Source organism: Nelumbo lutea, chromosome 2 (genome assembly GCF_056320005.1).
Source record: "Nelumbo lutea isolate HS-2025 chromosome 2, American lotus-T2T, whole genome shotgun sequence".
NCBI classification, from domain to species: Eukaryota; Viridiplantae; Streptophyta; class Magnoliopsida; order Proteales; family Nelumbonaceae; genus Nelumbo; species Nelumbo lutea.
This window is the reverse complement of record NC_142685.1, coordinates 56,172,492-56,198,015: the sequence shown is the minus strand read 5'-3', so window position 1 is coordinate 56,198,015 and position 25,524 is coordinate 56,172,492. Positions and strand designations below refer to the sequence as shown.

The window sequence follows — 25,524 nt, the reverse complement described above, 5'->3', positions numbered from 1 at the left end:
TGATAGCGAAAATTGGTACTAGCTGGATGTGTAGTTTCACATTGAAAAGAATATACAAAAAAAGAATGTAGCCTACAAAGACATGACGTACAAGCAAGGCAAAGAGCCGAAGCAGGATTCGTGATCAGGAATCGAAGTGAAATGTGCATCTTATACATCACAAGGAAAAAAGAAATGGCAAAGAGTTGAAGCTGCTTCTACAGGAGGCAAAGAGAAATTGATGTAGCTTTGAACCATCATTCATCACTGATATATATGTTCATCCAAATGCTTATTTCCAAGTCCACCACCTTTTCTTCTTCTTGGTCTCAAATATGGGTATCTCTGTAAGCAAACCAGAAATAAATATGTAAACATCATTGTTAAGAAACCAAACAAAACACTTTCAATGCTATCTCCTATAATTTATCCATCAGTTAGCCTTCAGATTCCACAAACTCAGTGACCGTCAAAAAGCACCAAGTTATGCAAAATAATACTTTTGGTCCTAATACGAGCACGGCACTGATATTGGAACATATTGGTGCATATCGACCAGTAAGTATCGATTTTCAGGGTGACTGATATGCTAAATAAAAGCATTAACATGATTTGAATTATTTGAAACAGTAAGCAATGATGTGTCAGGGGCCCTGTCAGATCACCAAATGCAAAAATAAAAAGAGAGTTTCACTCAATAAAAAACTCTTGATACACAAAATTTACGTATTGAGAGTATTGATACTTTGAACCTTGGTGCCAACTGACCTGTTGGTAAGGTCTCTGGCTGGTTTTGTTTTCCTAGATGATGATTAAAGCTATTATATATAAATAAAGGTACCACAGGAATGGAGGTTTAATTGCTTCCAGGAAATGAACATCAATAACTTGGCCAATCAAGTGGATCTACCTCTTTTTAGCAGTGTTTAGAAAATGGGCCAGATCGGCTGGTTGGACCTGTTGAACCATGACCCAGGACCTTGGCTGCTTCGGCTTTATCTCAATAACCACTTTTGTTAAAAAACCGGTGAAAACTGCCTGCCTTTCCAGTTTAACCGGAAAAGCGGTGAACTAATCCCAGTTTCATGGAACCGCCTAGGTCTTTAACCAACTGAAATTTTAAAATGTGTTTAGCAAAATTTGAACCTATGACCTCTTAGTTTCATATGTTGCTTAATTACCATTACTCCACCTCTTAATTTGTGTTAACTAATGACTCTTTATTGTATATATTACTTTATTATGCATGTATTTTAAAGAAAATGTAAATTAAGAGACTTGTACCCAAGTTATTTGCTTTAAAAATTAAGAAACTTTCCATCCATACACCATAATTTAGTATATTAAAAGTTGTAAAATATATTATATATAGTATTTATATGACCTGATATATATATATATATATATATATATATATATATATATATGCCACGTCATCATGGTACCCTGGTTGAAACTCTGACCCTTCTCCAATTCTATGCCTGGTCCGGTTCTCTGAACATTGCTTTTTAGTTCTATATGCAATATTAATATTACATGAAAATCTTTGCATTTTTGTAACTTAAACATCAATGATTTATCTGATCTATCTGGTGTATGTGTGCATGTCAGTATTTTTCCAGTTGTAAACAACATCTGAGTTGATGAAATGGCCTCCTGCAAGCCCCTGGTTTAGTGGTCCAAATGCATGAGATACAATTCTAATTTAGCAACTATAAGTACTACCATCAACTGCACCAAGAAACTGGTTCTTTCTTTTAACCATTTTTAGCCAGAAAAATATGCAATTCATAAATTTAGGATATGAAGAATATGTGGACTTTTACCTCCTTCTGGATATATTGGGTTGTAGTGCACCTCTGCCCAAAAGCTCAAGAAAATAACTGCAAAAGATGCACATTGTCAATAAAGTTTAAACTAAGCTTTCAGAAAAAAAAATGCACCATGATGCTATGGAGGGAAGAAAAGGGTATTAGGAGTATTCAAGCCTATATCATAAGAACTACTTGAAATCAAAGATATATCATACATGAACATGAACATGAACATGAACGACCTATTGTAGAAATGGGCATGAATTGTAACTTGTGAAACAAGTTTAATATTATTAAGTTATTGCCACTTTTTTATTAATTTTACTACAATGAACTATGAATTATTTTATTTATCTAGTTGTTGGAATAATGTTAAAATAACTTAGTTGCAGTTGTTAGGGCCTGTTTGGCTAATTAAAGTGTTTTTTTATTTCGTTTTTTATTTCTGTTATGTCTGTTATTGTACTCAAGGGCACAAGGGTCTTTTCCCTTGTTATTTCTGTCGCCCTATATATAGTAAAATAAACACTGGCGCCGCCAGTACTGTTACATTGCAAACCTTGTCTCTTTCTCTCCTCTCTTCTCTTCTCTTCTCTTCTCTTCTCTTCTCTCCTCTTCCACTTATCTCTGGCCGGCTACACTGTCAAGACTAGTGTTTGTTTTGATTGTTTAATATTGCCTAAACTAATTTATGCTTTCCATCAATAGTTGTGTTGTTATTAATAAATAAAAAATATACCTAAAAAAATAAAATTCAAAATTAAAATGTAAACGGGAATCTTTTCTGAGAGCATGTTTATTCTGAGGCTTATGCATTATAACATGGATTATAGTTGTGTAACCAATTTGGCAAAGAAAATATATAATGCAAGTGCTGATCATTAAATACAAACAAATCAACCAAGAAATATGGGAACCGAATGCCAATATGTATACTTAATTACTTATAAACAAAGACACAAAGGGATAACCATATAGGATAAAATCCAAGATAAGGCAATAGTAACACCCATAACACTACAAAAACCAAAGATCAAATAAACCTCTAAGCCTAAACCCAGAATAGGTACATGGAAGAAAAATATTAGGTCCAGGTCCATGGTCAAGAGAACACATTACATCAGAGTGCTGAGGTGATACTAAGCAACAGGGCATGTCCTTGTTGCCAAAATGTTTGAGGAGCCTAGGCATTGACATTCATGATGCAGTCACTTGGGAATTGGGACTACTAAGCATACACTAAGTCAACAAGTCGATTAACAACCAATAAACCAAAAAGTTATTTTAAATCTTTATTTTTTTGCATTTTATCCATATTTAAATTAATTGGGTATATGCATCTTGTTGCTCTAGGTATTTCTCACGGAACATGATTGAGTAACTGTGCATAAAATAGAAATAAGCCATTGAACAAAAGAAGAAAGTCAAGGAGAAGTTCTTCTAAATTAACTTCCAATAAGTAGTATGCTGGTACAGAATTGCTGCAAGCGAGGGGAACATCAAATAGTCAGGGCTGCATTCTTTCTTTGAAAAAACTAAGGCTGTAACTACCTATCCAAGCCTATCCAGCCAAACTTCTTATGTTAGCAAAGCAAAGGTAGCAAACTAGATGTTCAATATCATTCTTTTATTGCATATCTACAATCTACATTAACCTATGAAATAGTATCAATATAATAAAATATAGAACATATTTTTTTGGTCAACCAATCAATGCCTAGGCACCATAATGACAAAATTAAGGTAAGTAGTGTCGTATAATGAAAATGAGTTCCGCTAATACTGATTTCAATAGATCCCATGTAAAGATCTATTAGTCAGTTGATCAAAAGGTCACCTCACTATACTGACTTCAGCAATAGGATCTCTTAGGTGGGCAACATTAATGGTGAGTCCACTTAAATGTGAGAAGAAAGCCATCCATAAACAAAACTGTCCCCTTAAAGCAAAACACAAAATAATGTCTTGCAACATAAAAAGAATGAAAACCTCAGTATAAGTCACCAGCTACATTTACAATAGATTTGTTCTTAAAAAGGAAACACTAACACACTATCTTTATCATTATATAGAGAAAAAAAAAGTTTGAAAATGCTTGAAAGATTACCTCGTTTTGATTTCTGACTGTTTGGAAGAATCTCAATGTAACACGTATCCTTGAAGGATGTTATCACAAATATTTTAATGCCATACTGCACTTGACAATAGCATTTGCCACCAATGAAATAAAAGCTCTAATCAAAATGCTTAGTTATGCTCGTCTAGTGTTCAATAAACTCAGTATTTGAAAACGAATAAATAAAACATTGCAGTTTCTCATGATACACATGGAAATGCATGAAAATTCAAGAGAAAAAGGTCCAACTAACAGATAACATAAAGGTTTCATTAGCCAAGAGAAGTATAAAGAAAATAAAATATATAAATGTTGTCATCCAAGGGAAGCCTTTCTCCAAAGTTTCTCTTATTTCAGGTCAAAAGAATGCTAATAATTATTTTGTCCTTATTTCATACTTATCAGGCAAAAAAAAAAAAAAGCATGGGATTTTACCATTAAACTAAGTAGTGGTCCTTATCAGGCAATATAAAGTAAATGAAGTTTAGCTAGCGAAATATGGTTCCATTTTGTAGCTCATCTTGGAACAGAAATGGGTAACTCAACATGGGATTATCAATGATATAAATGTGGCCAGTGAAAGGTTTTTGCAAGAGGAGGAGCTCCCTAAAATTGTGTTTATTGAAGGAATGTAACAATCATGTCTTTTAAGGATAGAATCCATCAAAATCTAATGGAAATCACTAACATAGAAAGCTGGGTATTATTTTGGTATTCTATTTTGAAGGGATTCAAGGCTTTTTAATTTTGAAAACTACAGAAGGTAATCAGTCTAGTATTCTTTATTCATCCTTCTCTATATAACATATATAATAAAACTTTTGTAGTCCAAATTTCATGGGTTTTCCCATCAGTAATTGTGCCTTATTTAATAGCAAAGGTGATATACAAAGTTATAATAATTATTGAGGAATAAACTTGTGAACCACCATGAAACTTTTGGAGAAAATAATTGAATAAAGATTATGACTTGAAACAAGTGTATTAGAGAACCAAGTTGGCTTTATGCCAGGGAAATCAACCATGGAAGTTATTTGAGACTATTTATAGAAAAGTTTAGAAAGAAGAAGAAAGATCTTCATACAATGTCCATTGATCTAGAAAAGGCATATGCTAGAGTTCCTAGAGAGATAATATGGTGGCCTTGGAAAAGAAAGGGGTTCGGTAATATAGACCTAATTAAGGATATGTATCAGGAAGCAATAACAAATGTTAGAACACTAATGGGAAAGACATCAGGTTTTACAGTTACCATGGGTCTTCAACAAGGTTCAACACCAAACCTTTATCTATTTGCACCAATCCTAGATGAATTGACTAAACATATTCAAGAGGAAGTTCCATGGTGCATGTTGTTTGCGGACTATATTGTTTTAATTGATGAAACTACTGAAGGATTAAATGCAAAATTAAGCTTATGGACAAATGCCTTAGTAACAAAAGGTTTCAAAAAATAAGTAGGACTAAAACAGAGTATATGACAGTAAATTTAGTAAGGAGTGTAAATCAAGATACACCTAGGATTGGAGACCAAGAGATAACTCAATGTGACCATTTCCAGTACCATGGTTCAATAATTCATAACAAGGGAGAGGTTGAGGAGAATATCACCTAAAGAATTAGAATAGGATTGCCAAAAGGAGGGGTGCATCTAGACTTTTATGTGATAGGTGAATACCATTTAGACTAAACAGAAAATTCTATATAACAATTGTGAGTATGGAGCATTGTGTTAGGCAGCCAAGAAACAATATGTCCAGGAAAATGAATGTGGCAGAAATGTGAATGCTAAGATGGATGAGTGGAAAAACTAGAAAGATTAGTATCAATAATGAAGTTATTCATAGGAACACAGGAGTAGCTCTAATAGGTGATAAAATGAGAGAGAGTAGATTAATATGGTTTGGGTATGCACATAAAAGACCACCAACTGCGCCCAGTTAGAAGAAGTGATTTGTTACAACACATTGAAGGGGCTAGAAGAGCTCGGGGTAGACGAAAAAGAACATGGGTAGAAGTAGTAAGGAATTATTTAAGAACTAATAATTTAACAAATAGGATATGGCTTTAAATAGAATGGACTGGTGAAATGGGATTCATGTAGCCGGCCCCATATAGTTGGGATAAGGCATGCACGATGACAACTAATCAAGATTTACTTGGTCATGATAGCATTATTAAACATCTTTTTTTTTTCATAGTGCTGTTAATCATTTTTTTAGAGACTTTAAAAAAAGATTAGACTTAGAGTTCGAATTGAAAATTTCCATATCTTCATTGGAATTAAATCTAATCTCTGCAAACCACTTTGAAGAATATAAAGTGAAACTATATATGTAAGCACGGGATGGAATCTTTAAAACAATAAAACAGAAAGAAACAATAACACTAAGCCCCAACCATGTCAGATAATCACAATAACTAGAAGGGACAAAAAATTAAACAAAATTTAGTCAGAGGAAGGTGGGAGCAAGTTGCTATTCCATACCGAGTCTGCAGCAGCCTGTAATGTGACATGATCACCCCACTCACCAGGACTATTTCATCAACATTAATGATCAAGAAAACAGGTTCAAGTTTCAGCTGAAAACTTCAAGCATTTGGAAAAGCAAACAAAGAAAAGGAGTAGAGTTGTTACTTGGACATCCTCTTCAAATAGTCACTATAAGCCATAGGAACATATCCTTCATATATCTCCGGATGAGACTTGAGCTGGTGAAGTAAAAAATTGTGGTACAAACTATGTCAGGAGCCAAATGCATCAAAGATTGAAACTAATATGCACATGAAACACCCTATTCAAATTAACTGTGAAGGATGTCAATATCTAGTTGTTGAAGTAATAAATAATGACAAACCTGATTAACAACATGTTGTCTCACAAACTTGTGGTGCTCAGGAGTACGATAGAATTGATCTGATAAGGCACGAAACTGGGAGAAAATATGTTAAAAGTTTTAAGTAGCATATTGAATTAAACCAAGTCATCAATAACTTGAGGAAATTACAAGAAGTATTTTGGTAAGACAATTTTTAGATGTTAAGTAACTCGGTTAACCTTTTTAGTGCAGTACATCAACATGGTTGGACCAATTACACTAACTCAAAAACATGTTCAAAGATATCCGAATAGAACGAAGCAATAACAGTTGAAATTTTGAGTGGTCAATTTCAAAATGGATCATTTTAGTAAAAAAGGGTCTTGTATATTTACATATCCATACACATATAAGAGATAGTGGTTCATTATGTTCACATGCAGTCATACCATTGGAATTGATTTCACATGTAATTATATCTATGAAAAACAAATTTTGGCATATGGATGTTATAATAAAAAAAGCTTCTCTATTTTTTTTAAGAATAAAAAAAGCTTCTCTATTCATAATAGGCATTTCTGCTAACTGGGACCTAGTTATATGAAGCAATAAGCACTGCAAAAAATCTATGCATGTTACATGAAATGCATGCAAGAAAAAAAGTGAAAATTCAACACTTTCATGGCATAAAATCACTTTGTTAGAACAATACTGTTGTTTTCCTAATAAAAACAATTGAGGAGAGGAGCTAGATATTTTCTCTTGGGGCCAAGGATAATTGTAAAAGAAACTTCTAAACCAAAACTTCCCTTCAAAATCTACAAAAGCATTCCTGATCTGCTTTAAATTCTTTGCTCCCTAGATCAATTTGCTTCTTGGCATCTATTTCCAAAAATTCTTCTATTATGTGTTAACTCCAGATACTCCAAAAAATAGCAGCCCTAGTGTAGATGAGAAATATTTATCTTTGCAAAAAAAAAAAAAAAAGAAAAGAATATCATCCCTAGTGGAATGCCAAAGGAACTTCCCACTACTAGACAGGGAATGATATGTAGGTAGAGTCATTGCATGTAGATTATTTGACTTTCCAGTTGAACTTGATTGCAAGTGGTAAACTCTATTGTTTTATGTACATATATAGTAGACATGGATTAAAAATAGCATAAATCACTTTTCTATATATATTTAGATTTTTAGTGTATCATCATCATCATCTAAGCCTTGTCCCAACTATACGGGGTTGATGACATGGTCCTATTTCGCCATTCCATCGTGTTCAGTGTCATATCTTATGTTAAGTTATGAGCCCTTAAATCATTTTTTACTACCTCAAGCCATGTCCTTTTGGTCTGCTCTTAAATCATATCTATTCTTAATTTTTTGACAAGTTTGTAATTAAAAGAAATAATATTACAATTTACGATTCATTTTGTTTCAACTTTTTGTATGATTTAAAATACTTTTTTTTTCACAACATTGCCCCAGAACCAACAACTGGCTTCAGAGACTCAAGGTAAACATAAAAACAAGAATCTATGAGCATGACCCATGTTTGTATACAGTATATAAATTGGAAAAGTATTCATTTGATATTTAGAGAAAACAGAATATGCATAAATAATGAATGTATGGATTCTAAACTATGATAGAACTTCTCAGAGGAATCTTATGGAGCTTCTTAGGATCGTCATTAAGTAATAGCACTTCAATCTAGAAATTACTGTTCTAACACAAGTATCATATTTGCTAAGGGAACACCTAGAGATATCCCAGTACATGCAAGTCATTTAGTTATCATTGGACCAAAATGTTCTGACTACAAAGACTTGCAAAATGAAATTAGATTATTAGTTAGAAAAAAGTTCAGTCTTGAAAAAAGCATTAGTAAGATCCATCAACATTGATGCCAATTCACATAGACCCAAAGTTCAGCCAATAGTCTAGCTACATATGGGATAAATAGAATGTATTGGGGTGGTCATCCCCCCATGATGGCTACATTCACAGTGAATATGATTGTAATTCAGCTTAAGTAGCTTGGGCTAGCCTCTACCTCAAAAGGGGTGCTTAGCGTATACTATACTATAAAACAGTCTATTTTACAGATTTGGGTTAGAAATAAAAAAAAAAAAAGAAAAACATCGATGCCATGATGTGGGCACACAAGCAAGTTATATGCAGTAGTAAAAGATCAGTAGGCATGGCTACAAAACTGAAAACAACAAAAAAAAAAACAAGATTTTTGTAGATTTCAGAAGTGAACTTGAAGCAGAATTCCTCCTGAACTGTTCTTCTACAGCAGCAATGACATCAAGCTGGTCTTTGGCATGGACATGCAATGATATAGGGATTGAAAGGCACCTAATGGGTCAAGTCTTCAAAACCCAAGCTCCCAGTACTTGAAAACCGCCACAGTTCAAATAAAAGAGAAAAAAACAAGACCCCCAGGGAAATAGCTCCTTTCTCTTTTATAAGACTCAATTACTTGTTGGAGAATCCAACTAAGATATTCACACATAAGCCCTAGCATGTTCCCCTTCACAAACAACTCCTTAAGGACAAAAATATCTTCAACCAACCCCAAAAGATAACTTTAGTTATAAAAGTACCCAAGGGACCAAAACCCAACAATGGTGCACTCAAATTGACTTTGACTAGAATCTAAATTGTAAAATGACAAAAAAAACCCTGGATCACAACTGATTACAAACCTACCCAAAATAACCATTTTGTATCGTGCTACAAAGAGCAAACAAATTCAGAATATATTTATATTTTTCTCTTCTTTCCCTTTTTTTGTTCTTCTTTCAACTTTTTTTTAGGGCTCATCATACCAATTCAATGAAATGCAATTGGTAGTCTAAGATTATACTCAAGAACACTATAAAGATCCAAGTCTTTCTTCTTCTCATTGCTTAAAAGAACTTCTGCAATCACATAAAACAAAACATTTCTGATCTATGGTGATTGCATGAGAAGAAATGGCCCAAACTAACCTGGCAATTACCATCTCCTTGAACCTTGAGCTCAACCAAACCATATAACTGCAATCTATACAAGAAACATTTTCAACAATCAACCGTAGTACATAAAGAACCTCGAATCTCATAAATAAAAAATAATAAAATAAAAACAAAGAGAAGACATTTAAAAGTTAAAAAAATACATTAAATAACATACAGAAATACAAAACCCCAACAGAATATCCCTGCAATAACCCCATAGTTTAGAATATAAATCTGGTCGCAGATCTTCCTTTTGAACAAGATCTACAAATCAAAACGACCACCCCTTTTATGCTGCTGAACCAACCAGAAGCCCAGAGCCATATCCTAATTAACAAAGCTTAAAGAAGACAATGGTGCATGCAGCATAGATCTCAATGTAAGGGCACAAATGTTTTGGAGGAAAAAATGCTAGGACCTTCATGAAAAATTCTCAATCAAGATAGGTTATAATTGAGAATATCTCAATTAAGGTAGCACATTGGGTAAAAACTTTGAAGATTTTTTAGCACTTCTCCACAGATGATATAACTAGAAACCAGCAGATTATGTGTGGTCATGCATGAGCAGAAGATCTGTATCAGGGGTGTAGGCAGATGATATAACTATAAACTGGCAGATTATAGTGCCATCATCCTTGAGCAGAAGGCCAGGCCTTCGATATGGGGCATATTGGATATTGGATATGGGGCATACTTTTCAAGGTGCCAAGGCAAGGCTAGGAAACAGGGGGTACCTTGTCCCCTAGTTGCCTAGGTAACGGATTTAAAAAATAAATAAATAAAAACCATGAATCCTAGGGTAATTCCCTAGGATCCATAGAAACCAGCAACCATCTTTCACTAGTAATTATTTATAATCTTCATAAAAGTATAAACTTCATATTAACATAGAAAATCAACATATTCATAATATAAAAAAGGCAGGAAAATACAGGAGCTGAGCCCCTGTTTTGTCCTAGGGAAAGGAAGAAGAATAATATAGTTTAATAATATTAATTTTATTATTATCATCTCAAAAATTGAGAATACAAAGTATATAATAGTGCCACGCAAGGCGCCTGACTGAGGTGATCCTCCATGGGCTCCCTATCAACTGGGTGTTGCCTTGACAACCATGATTTGGGGATTCACTAAGGGCAAGGGTACTGACCTTACAGCAAGGTATGAAATTGGCTAAAAGGTTGAATTTCACAAACCTACTGATGGAAGCGGATTCAAAAACTCTAATCAGGTGGTTGCTGAATGACTGTTTGGGACATTGGTCATATGTACATGCTGTAAGATAGATAAAATTGCTCACAAGAGAGGTGGATGCGAGATTTGAATGGGTATTAAAATCAGCCAGTAGCATGGCTAATACTCTAGCAAGGCAATGCATAGGAAGAAATCAATTATTTTAGGGAACACCTATAACAGAAAAAAAGAAAAATCTGTAGACAGGGGTGGGTAGTGATAGCTGACACAAAACAAGGGGTGCACAGGGCACTTGTATATTTTGTACAGCAATTTCAATTAAGTAATAAAATTTTTATATTGCTGATAAAAAAAGGCAATAGTGCATATTGCTGAAAACAAATTAGGAAAATACTAATTTATCAGAAGACTAAAAGGAAGAGCTAATCTTTGACAACCAATTAGGTTAACAATAAAGAATATCTTCAACAATATCAAGGGAAAAAACTAAAAATATTACCTGTCTAGCAGCCTTTGATGATCTGAAGTTGCTTCATCAACAGAGGGTATTTCTCCATTAATTCTAGGAACATGCTGTGAAAAAGCATATAAACCTGAGATCGTAAGTTCCAATTTATTCAAAAGATCTTGAAAAGTGTGGAGCGTGAAATGGTAAATGTCATCTTATAACATAATTAAATTTAAATTAATATCAACCACCTTAGTCCAGCAACAATCCTCTATCCGGCAGTAATATAATATAATTACAGACTGCACCAATCAGTGATGCAGGATTCATCAGTATAGTATGAGGTCAAATCTTTTATTTACATTTCTAAGATGGTATACTTCACTATGGTTTTCCAATAAGAGTTTGGTTATAAGAATATCGAACCTTGCAAGGTGCCAACCAGCTGGTTGGTAAGGTCTCTTGCTGGTTGTAGCAGAGACTTGGGATCGAATCCCGCCTGCACCTGGGTTGGGGGGGTTATGGGTTTGGGGGATGGGCTACCCCCGTTGTGTAGCCCCTCGGATAAAAGAACAAGAATAATGTTTAAAATAACAAAAAAAAAGAATACCCATTCAGAACATTCTCAAAATTTTGATAATGGTAGCATGGAAAACTGCTTTTTTTAATGGTAAGAAGTAAACTTTCATTGTAATAGAAAAAAAAAAAAAGATTACAAGTACTGGCAAAGAGATTTCACCCCATAAACAAACATGAAACATGTGTTAGAATAACGAAAGAGCATGAAAATACATTTTAGTTATTATCATTAACACATCCTATAACGAAAGAGCATGAAAATACATTTTAGTTATTATCATTAACACATCCTATATTTAATCAAAGGTCATCCGTAATATCCTCTCTGTTAACCCCTTTAAATTCTAAGTAAGAATCTGGCTTGGCAAACCCTGTACACGGATCGGTTCAGTTTGGTTACATGCAATCTACCCAATCAAACTGACCAGCTCAGGTTGAGGATTATACCACCTAAAACCGGCCTAACTTTCTTGAAAACTGACCTAAACATGATGAATTGGTTTTAGTTGGTTCAATTTGGTTTGGTCGGGTGGTCAGCCATATGTTCATGCTGGAGTCTTGGAGAGAAATAGACTCTGGTCTCTAGACTAGAGCATCAAAAGTTGTGTCACTCTATTTTGGAAACTAGGAAAAATATGAAAGTTTATTTTCATATTAATACTATAAAATATTAATGAGATATTAGGAATATGGAATTGGGACATGTGGCATGAGAGAGAGACAGCTATGAACTATAGGAGGATGTGAAGAATTTTCCATTTCTTCCATTGTATTAAAAGGCAATTTGCATTAAAAAGCAATAACTATTTTAGGCAATAATTAATAGCTAAATATAGCTGGACTTTATTATTACAATATGGAGGGTCATTTTGGTTTTGGTTGGTTTACATATAATCAAACCGAAACCAACCAGATCTCTTGGGTTATCCTATTTTAAGAATCGAAACAGACCAACAATGCTTGAAAACTGACCACCTCGGTCCTTGGGTCGAATTGGATCGGGTTGGTCAGTTTGATCGGTCCCATTAACAACCCTATTGGGTTTTAATAACATGAGGCTTCAATGAAGCCCTTGTGGACAAAATTGTAAGTGATGTTTATTTTACTTTGTATTACTGTATTTGTATAACCCTGTTACATGTTATCTTGTCTATGTACATAACTTTTGATAGGGGCATTCTTGTATTAGTACAAAAGTTTTTCCCTTATAATATACAACCCTTTTGGAGGTGGGGATACTCTGTATTCATTTCAATACACCTCCTAACTCTTGTATTCTCTATGCTACTCATGAAACCTTAGTGCAACTGATATGGTATCAGACGGGTGCAAACGGACCGGATCATGATCTGATCCAAATTTGAATCCTATCTGATTTTCAAATCGGATTGGATCATAAAATAGGATCCGTTTCAAAATCAGGTGGGATTTGAATAACCCCTATCTGATAAAAAGATCCAAATTGAATTTGAATAAAAGGTTAGAGAATCTGATAGAGTCAAATTCGAATTTGGATCATATGGATTTTCTATTGGATCGGATTTGGATATACCCTAATTCGAATCCAATCCGATCCATTTGAATCCCTAGTATTAGAGCCATGAAGAGCTAACCTGGAGACATCAACTATCGAGGTAAGTTTCTCATACAGGTTGTTGGACTTGATGCAAGAAGGATATCTTGCTCGTGTCACCTATTCCCTCTGCAACAACAACTTGAATCGAGTGTTATGGAGATTTCAAATCAATGAGCCAAATCAAGTTGTGAAAATTTGAGAGAAAAAATGAATTGATTGTATTATCTTGGAAGGAGCATATACACAACTTTATATAGAATTACAGAGCTAATTTACAGGGTGATAAAATAGGAAACTAACTTTTCCTAAAAAACTAATTTATATATCAGTGGGACTCTCCAATTAATATCCCATGATTCTAGGATATCCCATGATTCTAGGAAATTAAGTTTCCTAAAATGATGGACCTAAAATTATGGAGAATCAATCAGAGAGTCAATCTTCTACTTTCCAACACAAGTCACCACTAAAAGTTTTAATCAGAAGTATTTTTAGGGTTCTATTACACATTTTCCTGATCTTCCCTGTGTTTCTCTTTGGTTTAGTGGAGTTTGGGCAAGGAAACTTAGATTCCATGTCATTTTTAAGGCTCTTCTAGACTGTGTGAGGTATGCAGGCTTAGTTATTGGTAAAGGGGTCTATCAACTCTCTCATTTCGATGATTTTGATGCCAAATATAGCGGGTTTAAGCTCACAACTTGAGCCTTTTTTCAGGTACCATATCTAACAACTTGGATACAGATGTGGATACACTTTGGAAACTATGGATACAGATGAAAAATATGGAAACACTTGGATACACTAGGGAAATGCATACAAATTCTAGCAGATACCCTGGAAAAACAGGGGGTTGAAAGACCTACTCTTTTTTGGGCAAAATTGTAGCTGGCTGCATTACAACAGTGGGATGATGTTCTATGTAACATGGGACTTTTGTAGTCCTATACTCTGGAATGCAGAGAGTAGTCGATCAAGACTACAATCAGTCTTGAATTCAAAAGAAAAGAAAGAAGAAATTTCAGAAGAGAATAAGAGAGGGAGAAAAAGAAGAAGCACACGAAGAGACTTTGAAAAGAGAGAGGGTTGATCAGTTGATCTGCCGACCCACTCTTAATATTTATATATGTTGATTAAATGTAAGAGGGCGGAATTGCCCTAATAATAAAGCTGAAATAATAAGTCGTAATAACAAACTAAAATAACTACCAACTAACACTGACTAACAAAAATATGCTGCCATACGAACACAATGGGGACCACAGCAGTGGGGTCCACATCAGTGTTCTCTACACTCCCTCTCAAGTTGGGAATAGATATTTGTCATTCCCAACTTGCATAGGTCTACCTCTAACTTCTTCCTTGGAACAGCCTTGGTGAGAAGATCTGCGAGCTACATGTTGGAGGTGATATACAGGAGACACACTTATTAAGACGAAACCCTTTCTCTGACAAAATGTCAGTCGACTTCGATATGCTTAGTTCTGTCATGTTGTACTAGATTATGAGCTATATTAATAGCAGCCTGATTATCACAATACAACATTAAGGGCTTCTCATAAGCAATACCCAACTCCTCAAAAAATGACTTCAGCCATAGGATTTCAGCCACACTATTATCCATATATCTATATTCAGCTTCAAAACTAGAACGAGAAACAACACTTTGTTTCTTACTCCTCCAGGAGACAAAGTTACCTCCTACAAAGAAACAGTATCCAGAGGTAGACCTTCTATCATCAACACTCCTAGCCCAATCAGCATCTGTATAAACCTCTATCTTCATGTGATCATTATTCTTAAATAATATACCTCTACCAGGACATCTCCTCAAGTATGCTAATATCCTCTCAACCGTAAGGAGGTGAGTAGTTCTAGGAGTAGTGCATATATTGACTAACAACGCTGACTGCGTAACTTATGTCTGGTCGTGTGAGACAAAGATAGAGGAGTTTTCCAACTAACCGTTGGAACATAGCTTTGTCTTCAAGTGGCTCTCCACCCTCAGCACTGTTCTTGTGATTCTGTTCAATAGGTGTATCTGTAGGTTTAACACCCAACTTTCCAGTTTCTTCCAATAGATCTAGAACATACTTCCTTTGAGAAATAAAAATCCCATGTTTAGATCTAGCAACCTAAATACCCAAGACGTATCGTAGCTCTCCTAGATCTTTCACCTCAAACTCTTGATGAAGGAGTTGTTTAAGAGACTCAATCTTACTGTTGTCATTCCCCATCACTACAATATCATCCACATATACAGCAAGCAAAGTCAAGGAAGAGTCCACTCTTTTAATGAACAATGTATGGTCTGACTGAGCCTGTACATTGTCGAATTTTTCAAGGGCTTGTCTGAATCTATCAAACCAAGCTCTAGGGGACTGCTTTAGTCCATACAAGGCTTTATTCAACCGGCAAACCTTCTTTCCTGTCTCTACATCATAAAATCCAGGAGGTAACTACATATAGACTTCTTCCTGTAAGTGTCCATTGAGGAAGGCGTTTTTAACATCCATCTGGAACAAGGGCCAAGAGTAACTGGCTACAAGGGATAACAAAACTCTAATAGTGGTCATCTTTGCTACTGGAGCAAAAGTCTCCAAGTAATCTATATCATAAGTATGAGTAAATCCCTTTGCAACTAACCGATCCTTATACCTTTCAATGGAACCATCAGCATTATGTTTCACGGTAAATACCCATCTACATCCAACCGGTTTCTTTCCTTTAGGCCGGTCAACAAGCTCCCAAGTATTATTCCTCAGAAGAGCATCCATTTCAACCTTCATTGCATCTTTCCACTCAGGAACTGACAAGGCTTCCTACATTGTTCTGGGAACAGGAATATCAACAATGGATGTGAGAAAGGACCTGGAAGAGGGGGACAGGCGATCACAGGACAAGAATTGGGAAATGCAGTGAGCTGTGGATGTGGTGCAACGTCGCTTGCCTTTACGGACTACAATGGGGAAGTCAAGGTCATCCAAAGGAGGTAAAGTAGCAACAGTGGAAGGTATCTCAGTGGAACCTGGATCTAATAAAGGGACTATGGTACCTGGATCTAGATCCGTAGAAGGAACTAGGGCTGACCTGCTCCTGACACCTCTGACAACCTTCCCCATTACATCCTTTATCACTCAATGGAATAGGTAAAGGAACTTCTGATGAGTTAACCCCACTCTCACTACTCTCCCCCTGAGGAGAAACCCTATGGTAAAAGGGTACATCCTCAAAGAAAGTTAACATCCATCGAGACAAATTTCCTCCCAGAAGTAGGTTCATGCAATAACCCTTTTGAGTTTGTGCACAACCAAGGAAAATACATTTGGAGGCCTTAGGATCAAAATTGGAACGACGAGGTCCAAGAATCTGAACAAAGCAAGTGCAACCAAAAGTTTTAAGGAGAACAATAAACAATTCTTTATCGCGGTAAAGAAAGGTAAATGGAGGCTTCATGTCAAGAACCCGTGAAGGAACTCGATTAATGAGATACACTGTTGTAAGAATAGCATCTCCCCAGAAACGAATAGGCACATTGGAGTTAAACATAATGCTTCTAGCCACCTCCAATATGTGCCTATTCTTCCTCTCAACAACCCCATTCTGCTGTGGTGTATAAGGACAAGTACTCTGGTGAATAATCCCATGATCAAGCAAATAAGAGGCTAATGGGTTGGTAAAGTATTCTTTTGCATTACCCAAGAAAAACGGGTATAGTCATCAACAAACAACAAGAAATATTTGTATCCCCTATAGAAGTGATGTGATACGGGCCCCAAACATCGGTATGCACAATATTAAAAGAATTATTACTTCTTTTATTACTCAAGGAATAAGATGTTTTACAATGCTTTGCAAGCTCATAACTCTCACATCTCAAATTTGACATTTGAACAGACTCAAACAAATTTTGAAACAAACTCTTCAAAGACCGAAATGATAAATGACCCAACCGATTATGCCAAAGCATAACCTAACTAACAGACTGAGAAACAAAAGACTTCCTATCTTCACGATCTTCCCAATGAGAACTCTCCAAGCATATAGATCACATTCGTCTCACGGCCAGTCCCAATCACATTCCTTGTCTCTAAGTCCTGAAAAACACATCGGTCAGGGAAAAAGATTACTAAACAATTCTGATGTTTTGTAATACTACTGACTGAAAGCAAGTTAGTATCAAGCTTAGGAACATGCAGAACTAAAGATAAGGAAATGGTATTAGACAACTTGATGTCTCCCTTGCTAGAAATGGGTACAAGGGAACCATCAGCAATGGATACTTTATCTCTACCAGAAGGTAAGTAATAGGTAGTGAACAGTGACGGCAACCTAGACATATGGTTAGATGCACCAGAGTCTATTACCCAACAATGTTCAGTGTTACCTGGAGCTGAAGAATGGTAAACTGAGGCCCGAGTACTTGAATGAGCAAAGGCTGATGTGGGAGGAGCTGATAGTGGCTGAGATGATTGAGCTGAATTCCCAACTTCCTTTTCCAACTGAGTTAGGGCAGCCCAAATAGCAGCTAGGGTGTCTAGAGGCGTGCCTTTTGTGCCCAATGAGGATGCAGAATCGGTATAACAGCCATATGAACATTACCCCTTTTGTTCCTCAGTTTTGTTGGAACTAGATGATGGTGCAACTTCCAACATGTGTCTTTAGTATCCTTAGGTTTCTTGCAATGTTCACACACTAGATCCCGCTTATCTTCCTTCTTTATATCCCTCTCTGTATCACCTCCAGACTTAGGTTTAACTATTGCCAAGGCTGGTGGGAAGGGCTGATGTTGCATCATAACCTTTCTCCTAGTCTCTTCACTATGCACTAAAGAGTAGGCTTGAGATAAGGTCACACTGTCCCTTGTTAATATTTGTTGTCTCACAATATCATAGTCAAGATTCAGACCAGCTAGGAATTCAAAAACCCTATTAGTTTCAGCTTGCTTTCTATGAGTCTGTGCATCCTTCTGACTTTCCCACTCAAGTGTTTCTAGGTGGTCAATTTCATGCCACAAAGATTTCAAGGTAGAGAAGTAAACCGAGACTGGCTTCTCTCCTTGCTTAAGGTTGTTAACCTCACACTTCAATTCAAAAGCCCTAGCAACATTAAGGGGTTGGGAGTAAGTCTCTTTCATGGCATCTCAGATTTCCTTGGTTGTTTTTGCCCACAAATAGTTCCAACTGATATGTGGCTGCATAGAGTTGCACAGCCATGTCATAACCAAATAGTTCTCCTGAACCCATTTGGTATAAGCTTGGTCCTCCTTAGTTGGTTCTTTCACATCTCCCAATAAGTAGCTAAGTTTTCCTCTATCCCCAATGGCCATCATGGCCGATTGAGCCCATTCTAAGTAGTTTGATCCATCAAAATTCACAGTTGTAATCTGAAAGGCATTCTCAAACATGTTACCAAAATTGCTAGTCCCAAAAACACCTTCCCCCTGATTCTTGAACTCCATTCTTGGTCAAGAATTAATAATAAAAAAACCTTTTAAACTACTATAATAGAAAACAACACCCAAACAACTGATAACAGCCGGCCTAGGTCTTCCAAAGAACAAAGAAAACAGAATTCTGTATGAAACCAGTTCAAAATCTGATCTGAAACCAACAACAGTTCTAAATTTTAGGGTTCTCTCAAAACCCTAAAGGAAAAAACACAGATTTTCCAGCTACACCTCTCAGAATAGACCAAGATGATTTTTTCCAAGGTTATTCTCAAGAAAAAACTTACTTTATGAAAGAAAATCTCTGGCTACCACCTTTTGTCTAATGCAAAACCCTAATCTTGAGGATCCGAAGCCTTTTCTGATTCTTCCTGACTACTAGAACTCTCCTAGCCTTCTACAATCTTCTTAGTAGCAGCCGCACACTACCAGTAACCTCCAAGAATCAGCTAATCCTCCTTCTTTGTTGAAAAACTTCTAAACCCAGGGGAGTCTCATGTAGTCAATCTAATTAGACTAACATAAGAGCTCCTAGGTCGGCTCTGATACCAAGTAGTCAATCAAGACTACAATCAGTCTTGAATTCAAAAGAAAAGAAATAATAAATTTCAGAAGAGAAGAAGAAGAGAGGGAGAAAAGAGAAGAAGCACACGAAGAGATTTTGAAAAGAGAGAGAGGGTTGATCAGTTGATCTGCCGACCCACTCTTAATATTTATATATGTTGACTAATTGTAAAAGGGCTGAATTGCCCTTATTGCTTACATGGCACATAAACTAATAATAAAGCTGAAATAGCAAGCTATAATAACAAACTGAAGTAACTACCAACTAGTACTGACATAACTAACAAAAAATAAACTAACGAAAATATGCTGCCATATGAATACAGTGGGGACCACAGCAGTGGGGTCCACATCAGTGTTCTCTACACAGAGTAGCTAAAGAATTTGTAACCTGCCTTCATTTATTAATTAAATAAATAAAATCTTTGCTTATAAAAAAATGCATACAAATTCCATAAATATATTAATAAGATTAAGTTTAATGTCAAAATAGTTGCAAATAATGTATAAATACATAGTAATTTTAAATTTTAATGGTATGCATGAAGAAGTATAATACAATTAATATAGTAAGATGTATATATATATATATATATCATACAATCTTATTGATAAATGCATCAATCAAGAGTTCAAGACACATTATAAAGATTTTTACAAATTAAAACATGCACAAAGACATTATTATTTTATTTTCTATTAAAGTCCAATGCATAAAACATATGCAACTATTATATTTGAATTATTATATCATTTTTTTCTATTTTACTATTTATAATTTTTTTTAACATCAACAAAAAGTCAACTAAAAAATAATTCTCAAAAGTTTACTATTCATTGGTTTCCTCCCCATGAATCTTATCAAGTGATTTCTCTTTTTCTTTTCCTTTGTTTTAGATAAGTAAGATTCGGTTAATTCTTTCTTCAACAAAAAATATATCAATGGTGTATTCAGCTTAACTCAAACAAAGCCTTATCCCAAGAACATACCAATCTGTATTTTAACAAAGTTTACCATCAGAAACTTAACACTAGAACTTACATTTAGTGTCGCAGGGCGCAAGTATAGAAAAAAAATAAGTCTCTTAAAACTAAAAGTATGGTATTAGTTTTCCATACCCATGTCCAGGTGTAAACAATCAGAAACATGGATGTACACCAAAAAGGATGAAAGAATGATGGTTAACAAAATAAACATTCAAACATCTATAAAAGGAACTTCATAATTGATATTGGAGAAGGTGCAATCCCAAAGAAGGTAAACTTACAGGAATTGGAACCATCTGGTTTAACCTCTTCCCTACTTCTCCATCCAGTGAGGATTCATCCGTTATCTCAAGTGAATACCACTCCTCCCCATCGTATGGTGCTTCTGCAGGACTAGAACATGAACTAGAGGCTCCTATATCATCTATATCTTCCTGGCCACACTCATGCCCTACATGTTAGAGTATAATTATATGATCACAATGGATAAAAAGGATGCCAAACTACTGAAGAAATTAAGACAGTTTCCAAATTCCAAATACCAGAATTATAATTTCTCATAGATGGGCCAAACCAATCCTGACCAAGAATTGATTGGAAATGTTCCTCCCCTGAAGTTGTAGATCCTGAAGCTTCTTCTACAATTGTAAGTTGAGACAGTTGTTCCTGAAGAGCATGTGGAATAATCTCATCATTCTCCACATTGCTACATCCCAAATCATAATGACTTTCTCTGCCATACTGCTGCTCATCATAGAAGCCCACATCATTTGGAGTGACAGTTACACAATACATGGAATTAGGAAATGGTTCACCATCAAAAAAATGGAATAGACTCTCTTGGTCATAGGAAATCATCTGCTTTATGTAAAATTTTCAATACCAAGGTTGTCTTTTCCAACAAATAAACCTGAATTCCTACTAATTGCAACTTCAATCGTATAATCCCCTCCAAATCTCTGAAACAAACAATTCACTTCACTGGATCTATGGCTGCTCTTCAAAAATCCAGCGCATAACCACTAATATCCACTGAAGGATCCAAAAATGAGCAAGCAACTGTGATCTTGATAGATACACAAAAATTTAAGCATAGATCCTTGACCTGCAAGAAGTACACAGGTCAATGATTTCTTATCAAAGTGCAAAATAAACTTTGTACTCTAGAAATATATCAAATACATGAAAACCAAAATAGTTTTTCTTTCGACATCTAATAAAAAAAAGCCTTCTTTTGGTTAATTTTACTTAGAAGAGAATAAAGTGTGTAAAGGAAGCAAGAGCATTCAAAAGCAGGATTGCAGGAATGAAAAAAGAAAAATTACTGAAAGAGAAAATAATTATGAACCTTCATCCCCAGTGTAGGAATAAAATTGAAACCACTAGTGGATAAAAGACACAAGGTTCACAAGTATAGGAAATGCAAGGTGTATAGGAGAGGTAATTTAAAAAGATGTATCAAGATACGCCTTGGGTATGCATGAACATGGAATAAATCAAGATAGAGATGGTACACTAGGAAACTCATATAAATACTAAAAACTATAGTAATAACAAGTAATGTGAGTTTTATATAACTATAAATAAGTTTTTAAACATAAATACAAACTTTATTTTTTTTGGTAATTTAAAAAACATATTTTAATGGTTTGTATAAAGTGCAAGATGTTGTGACTCAATTGGGAACCATTGAAAAATAATGGAAGAGCTAAAGATGTGTATATACACATAAATACTATACCTTAATTTTTAAAAATCATAATTTATATTAATATTTATTAGTATAAATTTTAATAATAGAATTTACTGACAGCCATCCACTAACAAGAGAGTTTAAGTAAGAATTAAAATGCATGTTAATCTGACAAGCACAAACGGTGTGGCGAAATGTTTGCCTTAAATACAGTTTTAAATGTAGTATTTGATTCAATTTGAAATTTGAATAATGCCTTTAATGACGTGTCATTAAATATAGCACTTAGGAGGGCATGTCATTAAATGTAACAATTAATTGAGAATGATGTTAATTAAATTTGAACTTAAAAGTTACTAGAGAGAGAGAGAGAGGGAAATTAAATTTGAAATTGAAAAGTTGCTTAAATGAGAAAAGTATATTAAATTTGCATTGTATCAGCTGATACATATAGCGTATCGGACTATATTTAAAACGGATATAGACCGATACGTTACGAAACTTAAACCTCGAATTGAGATACAAAGTAAAAGCTTCTTCACTAATCAATTCATTTGATTGGAAGCATGGTTGGTCATTTCAACTATGTAGGCGTTTTGCATGTGCAAATGGGAAATTTCATAAATCTTGCCTGTAAATTGGGAAATATAAAAAAATATTGGAAAGTATTAAATAGTATTAAAACCTTTGTGATTATTTTTACTAAATTTTCATCTTTTACCGTGAAGAATAAATAGGTATTTTCTTTTCTAAAGGTTAATATAATTTTTTGTGCAAGAATTCCTACATTAAATAGGTATGGAGATCTCATACAACAGCCCATGGAGAGGCATGAGCTGCAGCCTCTCTCAACTGATTACAAAGAAACTTAAAAGGAAAAGGAAAAGATAAACATTACAGCTGAGCCCAAAACAAAATTTCCCTAATTGTCCCTTGTTTAGCTAAGCCATCAGCCAAAGCATTTGTTGATCTCCCCACCCATTGTGTGCTAACAGACATATTCCTTGTCAGCCACTTAAATTTTTTTACTTCATTTCTGTAGCACCATATATTTATGGTGTTGGCTGCTTTCTCACTAGGTATATTTGTTGCTTTCAAAACCCACCCTTGTATGTATACTGGATATAACGTCTCCTTCATTTGGATTGTAAATGGGCATAGATTATTTGGAGCTTTGATTTGTAAAAATGTTAGTATTTGTATTGGTTGTTTTTTATGAATGTATTGGTTGTTTTAAATATAATATTATTTTGAGTTTAGAAAAACAATTCAGGAAGGTCACAAACCTGCAGTTGCCAATCATTAGATGATAAACTAGACAGGATATGTATGAACTAAAGTATGTGATTTCTCAGTTCTTTATTTTTTTTATACATTACATCAGTAATTTTTTTATTATTTGATGCCTACTCCTAACCACCTTTAGCCTTTATTTTTAAATTATAACTATCTTCTTCACCTTTGCTTATTCCGACTAGGGTTATGTTTAGGCTTGCTTGCTTTGCTTATTCTTTGTGCCTCTTTAGCAAAACAAGAAATTCCTCGCCCCACTCTTGACAAGTCTTGAGACCTATCTTTCACTATCAACCTATCAATCTCATCACTAGATCATTATATATAATAAATGACTTCTTTCATCTACATAACTCCATGTGTTTGCAGCATAAATTAGAAACCTAAAAATGACTTCCCATGAGATGAATGACACTTTTAAAATATTGCTTCAATTTTCCAGCTCCATTCAAAGGAAAAATGACCAACTAAACATCTTTCTTGTTGTTTGAAGTTTGAAGCTCCAACTTTTAAAGCAAGCTAAAGGGAAACTCTTATACAAAAACTAACTCTTGAGCTAAAGGGGAGTTTTAATCACCAGGAGAGAGAAAAAAAATGCAAGCTGGCCCCATCTACTGTTTTGTTTAACTAACTAGTAATGTCTCAAATTCCTTTCTAACTTTTCATCCAATTTATTAGAGTGGAGCTAGTATACAATATCGGGACCCAGGAAATTAGAATTCTAAAAATTATCATCAGACCCTGGGGACCGAACACTAGACAAACGATGTTTACTTCATCAATCATGGGAAACTTTTCCAGTTATATTTACAACAAATAGTAATGAAAATCAGACAGATAAAGGAAAAAAAAAGCTCCCGATGGTTTCCATCTTAATTGGAAACCACTTCTGAATCTTCCGAATGAATGAGCTATTCCTAAATCTCAAGCATCTAACGAATAACATGAATTTTGCAACCAACCATACCGAAAATTCAAATAGAATAAATAATGGTAACGAAATTTAGAAAGCCGGAAGAGACCATTCTAGAGCTATTAACCCTTCAAAACACCGGACCACCACAACAACAAAATCAAAATTCCCTTTAGAAGAGAAGCAGATAAACAAGACGAAAAAAACAACAGTAAAGATAAAAGAATGAAATTCCGATCCATCAGAGAAGCAAAAAATGAAGATAAAGAAACCCCACACCGTGCTTAAAGCATTAAAAATATCTCATATGCACTTTTTCCAAATTACGAAAACATCCTAAAACTTCAATCAGAATACCCGTGCCTTGCTGAGACTAATCACGACCTCTAAAACAGTATCCAGCGAGGAAGAACTAACCTTCGCATCAAACTGAATAGATTTCAATGCATCTTCTCCAATTGCAGGATCGAAAATCTTTGAAACGAATCGCAGTGCTTCAAGTTCGAAGAACAAAAACAAAGAAGAGGCAAATTCTTCGGAGGACAACTCCAAGACGCCTCGATAGGAAAAAAGATGCGTAGACAATCCCGTGAAAGCCAAGTGAACCAGAAATTCGCCGACGTCAGGGGATTATTCACACTTTCTTCTGGGAGTAAACGTCGAGCAACTTCGGGGCGAAGTACTCAAAGGAGAGGCGTTGGTTCGTCTCGACGGTGGCAAAACTGCCGTCTCTTTAGCTGCTTTTCTTTGAAAGCGTTCCCTCTCAACTCTTACCTGTAATGGAATTCAGGAACTCCGAACTCACTAAATGGCCGTTGGCGAAGCGGCGAGGCGCGATCTCGGCGGTTGGTTTTTCAATAAACGAGGTGGGCGGCTGCGATTGTTTAATTGATTGGAAATGATAGATCTGACGGTTGTCTTTCCATGTTTTCTGAGCCCGTACGAGATTCCTACGAGGGTGGTGGATAAAGAAAAACGTCGCTTTCATGTTAAATTACTAAGATACCCTTATCTCTTGGAATCAATGCTTAACCGGAAGTTTTTTCTCGGGTTCGGATTTTTTTGGTAGAAAGGAGAAAAGCGCTGGCCACATCTA

At 35.2% G+C, this 25,524-nt stretch overlaps 1 protein-coding gene across 1 annotated transcript; it reads right to left on the bottom strand.

The window, feature by feature from the left end:
- Positions 1 to 25,286, bottom strand: LOC148870860 (OVARIAN TUMOR DOMAIN-containing deubiquitinating enzyme 12-like). Its single transcript, XM_088972920.1, has 11 exons — positions 24,846 to 25,286; positions 21,072 to 21,634; positions 20,811 to 20,980; positions 11,429 to 11,502; positions 9,725 to 9,779; positions 6,768 to 6,842; positions 6,548 to 6,621; positions 6,398 to 6,446; positions 3,901 to 3,985; positions 1,806 to 1,862; positions 1 to 324 (listed from the first exon to the last, which is right to left on the bottom strand). Exons 2-11 carry the CDS (start codon positions 21,385 to 21,387, stop codon positions 272 to 274), a joined length of 1,008 nt encoding a protein of 335 aa, XP_088829046.1. The 5' UTR covers positions 21,388 to 21,634; positions 24,846 to 25,286; the 3' UTR covers positions 1 to 271.
- Positions 25,287 to 25,524: the final 238 nt, after the last annotated feature.